The 12424-nt window shown below is 40.0% G+C and overlaps 1 protein-coding gene across 3 annotated transcripts in view; it reads left to right on the top strand.

Annotated features, from left to right (window-relative positions):
* The window catches only part of PODXL2 (podocalyxin like 2), a 56435-nt gene that overhangs the window by 37456 nt on the left and 6555 nt on the right, over window positions 1-12424 (top strand). For all 3 annotated transcript variants that reach the window (XM_082209754.1, XM_082209755.1, XM_082209756.1), the window contains exons 4-7: window positions 398-472; window positions 6543-6699; window positions 10326-10387; window positions 12187-12366. In XM_082209754.1, the coding sequence (XP_082065880.1) occupies window positions 398-472; window positions 6543-6699; window positions 10326-10387; window positions 12187-12366 (474 nt within the window). The remainder of the gene's footprint in view (window positions 1-397; window positions 473-6542; window positions 6700-10325; window positions 10388-12186; window positions 12367-12424) is intronic.

The raw sequence follows: 12424 nt of genomic DNA, 5'->3' as shown, positions 1-12424 counted from the left end.
GTGTGTGTGTGTGTGTGTGTGTGTGAACACCTGCCCAATGATGTTGTGAGTAGCCGTTTACCAAGATCGCAATAACTTCTTCATTCACCTGGGACATGTGCTGGGAGGAAAAGGCATGGAAGGTTTTCAAACAAGTATCAATCTAGATTGAAAGCAGCATTGTGAGAATGAGCATGAAATATTCTGGATTGAGGAGAGCTACATTTTTGTGCTATAAATGGTTTAGTGGTTATACAGCCTTAGACGCCTCATGGTTTCAGCATGAAACCTTGGAATTATGCTGCCAGTTGGAGAAGTGGTCTAGAAGCACAAGGCAGTTTCATATGTTCACAGGTTTATACTACTTCCCAAATAATTTCCTGCTAAATTCATGGAGTTCTCTGTGTGTGTTTTTCAGGTGACCTGCAAGGACTGGAGCAACCTGGCAGGCAAAAATTACATAATCTTGAACATGTCTGACAACATTGACTGCGTGAGTGGCTTGCTTTTTTATTAACATTATTTACTACATTTCTGTCCTCTTTTCTTTAAAGCTAAATCCAGATGGCCAACATTCAATGCACTGTGAACAAGTACTAGAATAATAAGTTATTGATACTAGCAACTCCACGTGAATTTTTACATGGAAGGAAGTCCCATTAACTTAGTAGGGTTTTGTTGCCAAATAAATGTGCATAGGATTGCAGCCATAGTCACCTGTATCTTATTGGAGTAGCATGGGATCCAGCCTTGAGGAAGTGGCAAATACACCCCTCTGGGAATACATGGATCAGGCTTTTTGAAATGTTGATGTTGATGAGGTCTCTGAAACAGAGACGTGGATCTTGGCTTTCTCACATCTCATAGGTGACACATAACTGAGATTTGAGAGGGAGCACTCATGTCTTTTTGAAGTTCTGTAAGAAGCAACCCTGCAACTTGTCTTTCTAGGTAATTACAATGATGTCACATCTGATGCTGCCAGAGGAGATATTTGATAGGCATGACCAGATAACTAATTTAGGCTAATATGCAGTAAGATTCTGCTTTTGTCAAGCAAAGCAAACATTTATTTCAGTAAACATAATGTGTAGAATAGTTGATATACCATCTCCAAACCACAGGACTCCAAACTTTAAGCTGCTTATGTACCTGCAAATAACAGTTGCTGCAGATTATTCCCATCTTCACAATATATGTACAATATATGTTGCAGATCTGGCTGCATGCAGTGCCGATTGGCTTACAGTTGTAGTCCCTTCTGACCCCCTCCCTGGAGCAGTTAAAAACCTACATTGTGCTTTTCTTTCTTTTTTAAAAAGGTGCTTCTTGAAAATTCACACAATTATCTGTTCATCTGGCACTTTTTTTAAAAGCACAATCCATTTGAGAACATTGTTAAATTGCTCCCAGGAGGAAGGGCTACAGCTGTTAGCCAATAAATGCTGTGTAAATGAACTCTGCTGCAAAACCCACAGAACTGGTTTACCTTATGCTTTGACCAGGAGGGGAGAAAGTCTGTCTTTCATCAGTGCTGTCAGTATACTTCCAGGGCACAGCAACTTCAGTTTCTTCTGTCTGTCTCTATGTGCCCATAGAATGAATTTCTGTCTCCACCTTTAGTCTTCTTATACAACAGCAGAATATTAAGAAGAGGAATAAGCCCATCTGTGAATCCAAGCAACCTATCTTGTATTTCCTGTACCCAATGGCATGCAACATACAAAAGCATATTCTTGTTTTAATGCAAACACAAACAAGACATAATTCATCTTCATGTGATTTCACACACATACACATGAAAACATTTGACCAGTCCTGACTGGACGGTTGGACTTAACCATTATTATACAGTAGTTCCCAAGGATCTGGATCGGGGTAACCAGTGCTTTTGTAAGTTATTTAAAAATGAGGTGATTGTACTTCTACAATGATAAAAGTGTTGTGGGTGCCAGCACAAAATGGCTGCAATGGTCAGCAAAAAAATAAGTGCCGGTGCTCTGGGGGTAGCCAATGTGGTGCCTTCCTTATGTTGTTGGATTCCAACCCTCATCAGCATGGCCAATGAGAGGAGTCGTGGTCCAGTATTAAAAAGAAGGCACCACACTGGCCACCCTAAGCCAGATGAACCAATAATATATGGCCCTTGCTCCAGTCTCCATCTGTACCTAGACATGTTAATGCCTTGGCATCTTAATGCCTTGGCATAGGTGGACCAGAAGGCAAGACACTGACTAAGTGGTGGTGGGTAAGCATAACTGGTGAGTGAATGAACTCGACAGCTGGCTGATTGAGCTGGCATAGCAAGTTAAACTTACTTTGCTTATTTATTTACTTTTATGGTTTTTTATTCTGCACCTTCATTACTACAGTAGCTCATAAATACTAAAAATAAAATAAAATGCAATATTCATAATATGAAAACATACAAAATAAAAACAGGAAAGGACATATCAGTTAAGAATTCAGTTCAGATAAAACCATTTAAAATTTCAGGTTTTAATGATTCTTAAAAGCCTTGGAAAACAAATATGTTTGTGCCCAAAAGGTGTCACATAGGTAACAGACAAGCCTTGGGAAGGGTATTCTAATGGTGAGGAGTCACCAACTCCCATGCCTCAGATGGTGACAGCACCTGGAACAAGGCTTTGGATGACAATCTTAAAAGACTTGACAGAACTGCTAGATTGGTGGGCAATTAGCTAGGTGGGCTACAAGCTTATTCAGCTAGTGAAGTTTTTATTAATAAAGGTGGATCGCCTCCTGTATGAAAACCAGCAATTTATGTGTTTGGGCTTACACGTAGGCAGAAGCCACTGGAATTACATTACTAAAATAACACTATGATGATGATAAACAACAGTAACACTAAGAACAAAATTAATAATAATAATAATAATAATAATAATAATAATAATAATAATAATAATAATAGCAAGCAGACATTTCCCCCGAACCATCCAGAAGGAGAAAAAATATGGTTATTAGTCTTTTCTATTATTTTAAAGTTGTTTCTCCTACTTGGGGCTGGTTTAGTATTTGAAGTTTATATAAATTTAAACTATTGAAACACAAAGGAGATGTTAACTTAGAGCTCTATTTTTGCAGAGTTTTAGTTAGAGAAAATAAATAGTAATCAGCTGTTGATTCAGAACAAATAGAAAACTTCTGCAGGCATTCTGATAATTTTAAATTCACATGATGGAAGGATACCAGGTATCTGTAGTGAGAGACAGAGAGAAAATGTGCATTTACTTGGCTGGTTGTAATAACTGGCTCATTAAACTTATTAAGACTTAGCTAATTTTGTTCTAATAGTTATAGAAAGAAACCTGGCTTATTTTTCTCTGGTAGTTACAGAAAAATCCGATAATGTTCTTTTTTACACATTCACACTTATGCGCCAAAGGGTTAAGGTATTCCTTTATTGTTGCTTCAATGATGCTAGAAATAAAAGCAAACCATTCCCAGTGTGAGTAGTTCAGAGTTCCAGCCTGCTGCCACTAAATCTTCTTTAAGTGCCTCTTTTGCTTCCCTGTTATCTTGTTTACTATCTAGTGTCTGTTAACCAGACACATTCCTCTAATCCATTACTCTTCCATCAATCCCATAAAGCTGCAGTTAATTGATGATCTAAAGTCCCTTTTCTGTTAAAGATCTCCATTCATAAGAATGTGTAATGGAGCTGTTTATGAGAAACCTTTTTCTTTTTATAGTAGCGGTGAGGAAGTCCTTTAAAAAATTGTGAAAATGAGAAGGTCAAAACTGTATTTCATAATTTTAAAAATAGAACACCCCTTATCTAACCCACTCTAGAGCAGAAATATATTTCAATTTTATTATGCACATGCTTTATTTTCCCTGGCAATCTACTATTACTGTGTTTAAGGGCCTTAGAAATCTGCATGTCATATTTAGCAGCCTGCCACAGAATTGAGTCATATATACAGAACTCTGACTATATTCAGGTTTTTTTAAAGTAGGGACGTTCTTGTTCTCATGGTTGTGAAGAATAGCTTGAATAGATTGGTGCGGGTCCTGTTTAAACTGCCTTTTCTGCCAAGGTTGTGGCTGCTGCCGATTTTGAGCTGCTTGGTAGAAATGAAATATCTTATTTCTCAGTTATCATATCTCAATCCTGATAGAAAACTCAGTTCTTAGAGTGCATATATACACACAGGAGAGAGGTAGCAGCAGGTTTTAGAGAAGCCCAAGGTTTGCAAAAGTGGAGAAAAATTAGAAGTTGGCCCCCCTTCCCAAAACTGCCCAAGGAGAACTGAATATGCTAAACAGAATTTGTTTGACTGCTGGATGGGAGGGAGAAAAGAAAAACCAGGGGGTGAGGTGGAAAGACATGGAATAACCTGAAAGGAGTCATGGCTTGCTGGCTAAAACAAAATGAACTTCAAATCAAGATGGTGTCTAAAAGATGGAGCATTTCTGTCTTTTCAGTACATGTCATATGGAGCTAGTGGCAGTAGACATTCCTTTTTAAAGATCACCAAATCCGATTGAACAATTGTTCAGTTACTTTCTAAGTACATTATGCTGTCTGAATATAACTGTGCTTAGCACCATCCTCATGCTGTCTGATATATCCTGGGCCTGACAGCACTAGCTGCCAATTTGTTTCTGGGCCTAATTAAAAGTGCTGGTTTTGACCTATAAATCCTTAAACGGCTCAGGAACGCAATACTTCAAGGACTGCCTCTCTCCATATGAACCATCCTGGACCCTGTGATCATCATCTGGGACCCATCTTCATGTGACCCCCTCCATGAGTGGTCTGGAGGGTAGCAACACGAAAATGGGCCTTTTCTGTAGTGGCTCCCCATTCGTGGAATGCTCTCCCCAGGGAGGCTTACCTGGCACCTTCGTTACATATATTTAGGCGCCAGGCAAAAAGCATTCCTCTTCTCCCAAGTCTTTGGCTAATTAAACAACCCAAGGCCTTTTAAACTTTTTCTGTGGGGGTTACTGTTTTTCTTTATTGCTATGTTATATATTTTTGTGTTTCACCCTGTGATCCTTGGGTGAAGGGTTGCATAGAAATGTAAATTAATAATAATAATAATAATAATAATAATAATAATAATAATAAATAATTCGACATGTATAAAAGCACTGGTGCTTTCCCCTCGTTTCTTTTTGTGCAACTCATGTGAATGGAAAGACTATTTCCCTGTATGCAAAATTTTTTGACTCATGCTAAATAACTTTGCATGGTTAATCTGAACTCTGGTCTGTTGGGTGGCTGCTTGGAGAGGCATCATTTATGCTATGGTTATAGTTGTGTGGCCCCAAGCTTGTTGCCCCTGAGGGGCCTTAACACCTATGTCCTCTCTCCATTCCCCTTTTGACAAGTTATTTGCCTGGCCATGGCAACATAAGTTTTCCTCAGCTGGCGTCCTTAACCTTCGCCTTGTGAGGTGCGGTGCTGATGGGTCTTTGTGACTCAGGCCTGACTCCTTCTTGTCTTTCCCAATTAGGCCTATGCCTGCCCTGAGCGCTTGAGGTTGCCATAGCAACCAGCACTGCTAGCTCGTATTAATAATCTGGGTGGCCTTTAGGTTGGCACAGCAACTGAACAAGAATAGAAAGGGAGAAGTGGGAGAGGTGCTGCCAAGCGATGTGCATCATGTCAGTAGAAAAGGACCATTCCTATTTGACCTACAATCTGAGCTGAATGATGAGGCCCCTGGACTTTATTATAAACACTTTTATTACTCTTTGTATCTTTCCGTTCCTCCAAGGAGCTTGGTGGGAGATGTACATAGGATCCAAGTGATTTCTGACCCCGGCTTGTTTACCTCAAAGCATCAGGCACCTCTGGATTATTATACATTTACTGTGATGCTATTTCTTTCCTTATAGTGGGGGCTGAGTTTTTAAGGGTTGTTTTTTTTTTCTAAAAGAGGAAAGTTGTTGGTTTTCTGTGTGATTTTCCTTCTCCCCAACATTTCAGGTGACAATGTTCCATTTTGATATAAAACCCATTTCTGCAACTGGAAAACTAAAATTAATAAGTAAGTAAGAAAGAGTTTGAATTTTCCAGTTACAGAAATGGGTTTTATATCAAAATAGAATATTGCCACCTGAAATATGACTTCAAGGTGAATAAATTCTCTTCATACAGGAAGCCAAGATTACGCAACCAGATAGTATGAAATGAATTAAATGAATTTTTGGTGAAATTAGGACTATGAAACTGGGTTGCAAGTAAATCTGCATTTTGAAAATGGCAGCAACTAAGATGGACATACCACGCGAGGGCATTATTAGGGAGCACAAGAGAAAAATATTTGAACAGTAGGTGTTTGCAGGAAGAAAACGGGAATTGTAGTAAAGGAGTGGTTTGGTCTGCAAAGTGTCATTGCTGTTATCCAATATCCTCCATAGGCTTGGCCTTGAGACTGACCTAGGTCTCCTTTCCTGAAAACCTTCACCCAAACCCACAGGCTTTCCCCCCCTGCTGACAGGTTTGGTAGGGTGGGAGGAGTGTCTGCATTCAATGGGATGCACCGGCTTCTGTTTAAGAGACTGACAAATGTCCTTTTTTGCAGGAGGACTTCCGTGTGGAGAGGGGCCTTCAGTTGCTGGCACTGGTGGATGATGCTTTCTCCAGGTATGAAAATGGATTGCAAGGCCAATGGTTGATCTCCTTAAGCAAACCCAATGAGAACGACAAACATCTGCTAATGACCTTGGCTGGAGAACATGGTAAGTTGTTATAGAAGGGCAAAAGATCTGAAGAATGTCTCACTATACTTTTGATGGCTCCAATCTTTGTGTGCTATTCTCAATCTTCCTCCATGTTTGCTTCTTATTTCCTTTCCTAGGGCGACCTGTGATTCACAGATAACACTTTTGTCTCTCCATCCAAGTTTCTGAACTCTGCTCGATGCATTTAAAATAGCTACCACTTCTTTAGAGAGGAAATTATTATGCTGATAATGATTTTTTATTCAGTTTTTATACCACCTTTCCTCCAAAGAAGCCCAGAGCAGCAAATTTGTCAGTATTAAAACATTACAATAAAAATTCTAACAGTTAAAAGCAACCTTTTAAAAACAGTTTAAAAATTCTTAAAGCAATCACCTTGGCTCAGTCGGTAGAGCATGTGACTGAAGTTCGTTGGTTCGAGCCCCGTGTTGGGCAAAGATTCCTGCATTGCAGGAAGTTGGACTAGATGACTCTCATGCTCCCTCCAACTCTACAATTTTATGACCTACTCTCACAACTAACAAAAACAGATTCTAGAATGTGATAGCTAACACCCTTCCCTTAGTTATATGGTGCTGTGGTTGCCAGAAGTTTCTTATTTAAAAAAAAACCCAGTTGCAAAGACATATTGATAGGCTCACGCCGAGTAGGCATCCAAGCAGGGAGAAGATAGCTAGCGCTCACAGCAGTGGCAATTGGGTATGCAAGTTTGGAACATGTTATGGTTAATATATGAGTGGCACCACAAGCAGTGTCCCGTGTCACTTTTTCTCTATAATCTCCCCCATAACATTTTAGTAGGGCAAAACAGTGGAACATGATGTCAGTGTTTCCCCACTGAAAGACGGCTGCAAGTACAGTGGTACCTCGGGTTAAGTATTTAATTTGTTCCGGAGGTCCGTTCTTAACCTGAAGCTTTTCTTAACCTGAAGCACCACTTTAGCTAATGGGGCCTCCTGCTGCCGCCGTGCCGCCGGAGCACAATTTCTGTTCTCATCCTGAAGCAAAGTTCTTAACCTGAAGCACTATTTCTGGGTTAGCGGAGTCTGTCACCTGAAGCATATGTAACCTGAAGCGTATGTAGCCCTAGGTACCACTGTATCTGTGTGCATGTATGTATAATTCTTAATGCTTTATTATTTCAAATTTGCAATGGGCAACATTTCAATAAAACTGGCACCATTACTGCCACACCAAATGCAATATCTTGGTTCAGTGGAACTGTCGCAGTGGTGGGTCTCTGTGAAACCATTTAAGTGAGCAGAGGAAGAGTTTCTCTGCTTTGCTACCCCCACCAAGTTGATTACTTCCAAGGCTACTCAACTTAGAATATTTCAGTCACTCTGTTGCGCTACCTTTCTTGAGATTTGTACAGAGAGAGACCAAGCAGCCACCAGTGCTGCTACTCAATCTGAGAATCCCTGTTAAGTGTCTCGATGCCTCTTGGCCTGAGGCTTCTCAGTCCACTTTGGTCTCTATGGAAACAACACACAGTAATGTGCTTCCTTTGCGGCCATAAGCCTAGGATGCTCTAGGACATATGGTGTTTATTTTGTTTTATTCATTAGAACATTCCATCCGTTTTGAGACAGCATACAACAAATACTAAAGACATAACATCTACATGAAAATAAAAACATAAAAAGGAAAATGCAGCAGGTGATCTGTGTGAAATATATAATAATATGTAGTAATATTGAAACACACTAGCCTTGGGCTGCCAAGACAGTCCCTGCATCCCTGCCTTGAGGCAGTTCAGGGGAAAGAGAAGCGTTGTTTAGATCCCCATTAATCATAGAATCATAGAGTTGGAAGAGACCACAAGGGCCATCGAGTCCAACCCCCTGCCAAGCAGGAAACACCATCAGAGCACTCCTGACATATGGTTGTCAAGCCTCTGCTTAAAGACCTCCAAAGTAGGAGACTCCACCACACTCCTTGGCAGCAAATTCCACTGTCGAACAGCTCTTACTGTCAGGAAGTTCTTCCTAATGTTTAGGTGGAATCTTCTTTCTTGTAGTTTGGATCCATTGCTCCGTGTCCGCTTCTCTGGAGCAGCAGAAAACAACCTTTCTCCCTCCTCCATGTGACATCCTTTTATATATTTGATCATGGCTATCATATCACCCCTTAACCTCCTCTTCTCCAGGCTAAACATGCCCAGCTCCCTTAGCCATTCCTCATAAGGCATTGTTGATTTTTGTCTATAACTGGGCAACCTTCTTCCTGGAAACATGCATGGCTTTCCTTATGCTGCTGAAAGTGGCTGCAGAAAACTTTGATAGAAAACTGTTGCAGTATCTCTAGAATTCTAAAATAATTATCTCAGGGCAGCTTGGAATGGTCTCATCTGTTTGCCTAAGAAGATTTGTTGTTTTTCTTTTCTTTTCATTTCATTTCATGTCATGTCATTTATTTATTTATTGAACAAACAAAAGGGGGGAGGCAACTTTTAAACAATAGTACATCATGTGGTATTTTACTTTTCATTTTTTAATACAAATCACTAAGATTGAGTCTAGACATTTACCAGTGGTAAAAAGGATCATAAAAGTATATCACAGTCATTGTTAAATAAACTACCTCATTAAATGATGACTTTCTGCACAATTGATACGAAGCCATTTGTTTTTCCAATCATATATGGTTGGTATTGAATTTTCAATGGAATGTAAATTAATCGTTCAGTAAGGGCATTTCTCTGTAATCAAAAAGGGCTTGCCACTCTAGTAATCACTGGTGATTTTGGCAGCTCCCAGAACTGGGACTATGTGTCAAATTATAGACCTTAGCAATATTGTGAACTAAAATAATCTCCTCCACAAATTGATGATCAGTTGGTATAAAAGAAGCAGAAAAAGAGATGAAGTTCAACACACCTCCTCTTGTCCACATTCTCCTTGGCTTATACCCAACTGACTGGGAAAATAACCATGTTTGACAAGAAAGCCATGTAAGAGCTGACAAATGGTTTTCTAGACATTTCACTGTGTGGTCACTACTACAGATATTGCCAGTCTGGGAAGAAAGCAAAGCTTATAAGCCATCCATCATTTTCACTGGGATACCCTCCCACATTTCTGAGAATCATAAGCTATGGTTGAGGCACTGTCAGATTTGGCAGTGGAACAATCAGTGAGGAAAGAGTGGATTCAGCAGATCAGATTTGAAGTGGAAGCACTGATTTGCGGAGGGAAGCATTTTATATTTCCTGCTTTCTGGATTCCTTTATTCCTCTCTTTCATCTGTCTCTGCTTACATACTATAGCTGTCAACCTTCCCTTTTTTTGCGGGAAATTCCCTTATTCCAGCGCCATTTCCCGCTGCTTCCCACTGCTATCCCGGATTGTTGGATATCCTATAGACTGTCCCCGGGACAGGTGAGGCTGCTGATCCCTTATTTTCAAAACTGAAAGTTGACAGCTATGTTACACACATTGTAGCTGATGCTCTTGAGTTCTGAAATTGATCTAGTGCTCTGAAAGGTGTATCCTGTATTATTATATACTCAGGAAATTCTTCTTTAATACAGGTATTCTTCTTCTACGGAAATGCAAGTGTATTAAAGAAGAGCACATTGAACTAATGTTTCTATCCCCCCCTCCATGTGTTTCATCCTCTAGGAGTTGTCCCAACAAATGATGTTCTCCTGGCACTAGGTGACATGCGGAGGAGCTTAGCTGAGGTAAGACCATGTTCAGTCACACAGCAGACAATGCAGTTAAATTGCCCACCTTGAAAATTAGCCCCATGCTCTAGCCTAGCTGGGCTCTGAGCCCGGAATAGCCAAAGCAATAGCTCAGCATTCAGTACAGAAATCCCTTCTTTCCTGTCTAGTAACTGCTGAGTCATCAAATGCCAATTTCTGTTAGCTATGACTGATTCTGTGGATTGTCTCTTTACACTGTGCACTTTTTTAAAAGTTACCATTATAGTCTTTTGAGATCCTGCTTGTCCTTGCTGAAAAGCATAGAGAAATGCAGAAATGATTTTCTGCATCTGTCACACCAAAAATCACTTGGAGCTTTCTGAAGATGTTCCTGTGGGGTCTTTTGAAGGCATGGTGAACCTATAAATCTCTTCTATTCACTGTGCACGGGGATTCATAGTTTTCTTGTTTGGAGCAGCTGAACTTTCACATTTGATCTCTGAAATGCCTTTGTCGTCTAGGAAGCTTATCTCATTCTCTGTTCAAATGAAAATATGACCTTACATTGTCCTTGGGCATGCTTTGTACCCAATCTACCGTGTTACATGGACAATGTGAAGCTCTACAGAATTTTAATCAACGTCACAAGAACTTAGAAATTGGCTGAGGGCCTTTCTGCATGATCACATCAGCCAATGTGTAATATACTCCCAAGTGACTTCTTAGTGATATCGAAGTGATATCCTATATATTTTGTGTGAAATAACCTCACTGTATTTGGATAGCTGTGTTGCTGTTTGCATCTTTTTTTATATAAAAAAAATCTTGTTAGTAGATAAACATAGCTTTAAAAGAACTGAAGAAAGAACAAACAAAAATATCCCTAAAAGAAATGACTCATAAAATGCTTTAGACATTGAGAAGAGGTTTGCTCCCACTTGCAACAAATTTAATCACAAACACTATCAGTTGATGTCTGTAACTTTCCACCCAATAATCACAATAACAATGGACTTGCTGCCTGGAGGAATTCATTTCCCCCAGTATTGTGCTCTGATTGTTCAGAAAATGTGACATACTACTTCTGCACTGTATAAGGCAGAGACCAGTGGAATGATATCTGTGAGCTGGAAATTACCTACAGAGTTCACAGAACTCACTACAGGTGAGATCCACATGTGTCTGCCTACACTGTAGGAATGCATAAGCAGCAGACTCAAAAAAGAATGGCTCCCCTTTGATCAGTTCCTTTGAACACCAAAACCCTTCAGCAAGAAGTCTTATTGCTTGATTCCATGGCGGCCAATTCTGATGGCTCATTAGAAAGGCTCTTCTTTGGGAGCAAAATTGGAGGGTAGGGGCTAAAAGGAGCCCCCAGTGGATGATCTGTCTCACAGACCTGAGCCTCAGAACCTGTTTTTAGAAATCAAAAGAAGAACTGCCTCTTCCTTCTTTGCTAACATAATATGCACCCCATCTTCTGTTAACAACTCCTGATTCCCCACAATCTAGCAGAATTTCCTCCTACAACACACTGCCTCCATCTCCGAACACATATGCCCTCCATTCATTGTCCCCATCCAGGGCTACGCTGTGCTAGAGCTCAGGCCAAGAGTCTTATTTTCAGTAACCAAAGATTTGAGTTTATTGTGGTATGCAGTATTCATAATCCATTTTGACTTAGTCATCTTCGGAGATAAAATATCACATCTTACTGCAGTGATTCACTTAAAACATTAGCCTAAAGATTTCTAGAACAAGTTACCTCTGAAGAAGACAATTTATGCAACAAAGTCCTGAGAACAGATTGGAAATGCATCTATTTTTGTTTTTAGATTGGAATTCAGAACTACACAACTACTTCAAGTTGCCAGTCACGTCCCAGCCAGACCCATAATGACTATGGAAAGCTTTTTGTGGTGCTGGTCATTATTGGCTCCATCTGTGTCATCATCATTATAACAGGACTGATTTACAACTGCTGGCAGAGGCGCTTGCCCAAAATGAAGAACATGGTGAGTCCCAGTGTGGCATCTGACTTGAACTCTTATTCTTCGAAGGATGGAGAAGGAT

The sequence above is a fragment of the Podarcis vaucheri genome (genome assembly GCF_965113315.1).
Source record: "Podarcis vaucheri genome assembly, chromosome: 2".
Lineage (NCBI taxonomy): Eukaryota > Metazoa > Chordata > Lepidosauria > Squamata > Lacertidae > Podarcis > Podarcis vaucheri.
This window is presented reverse-complemented; position numbering and strand designations above follow the sequence as displayed.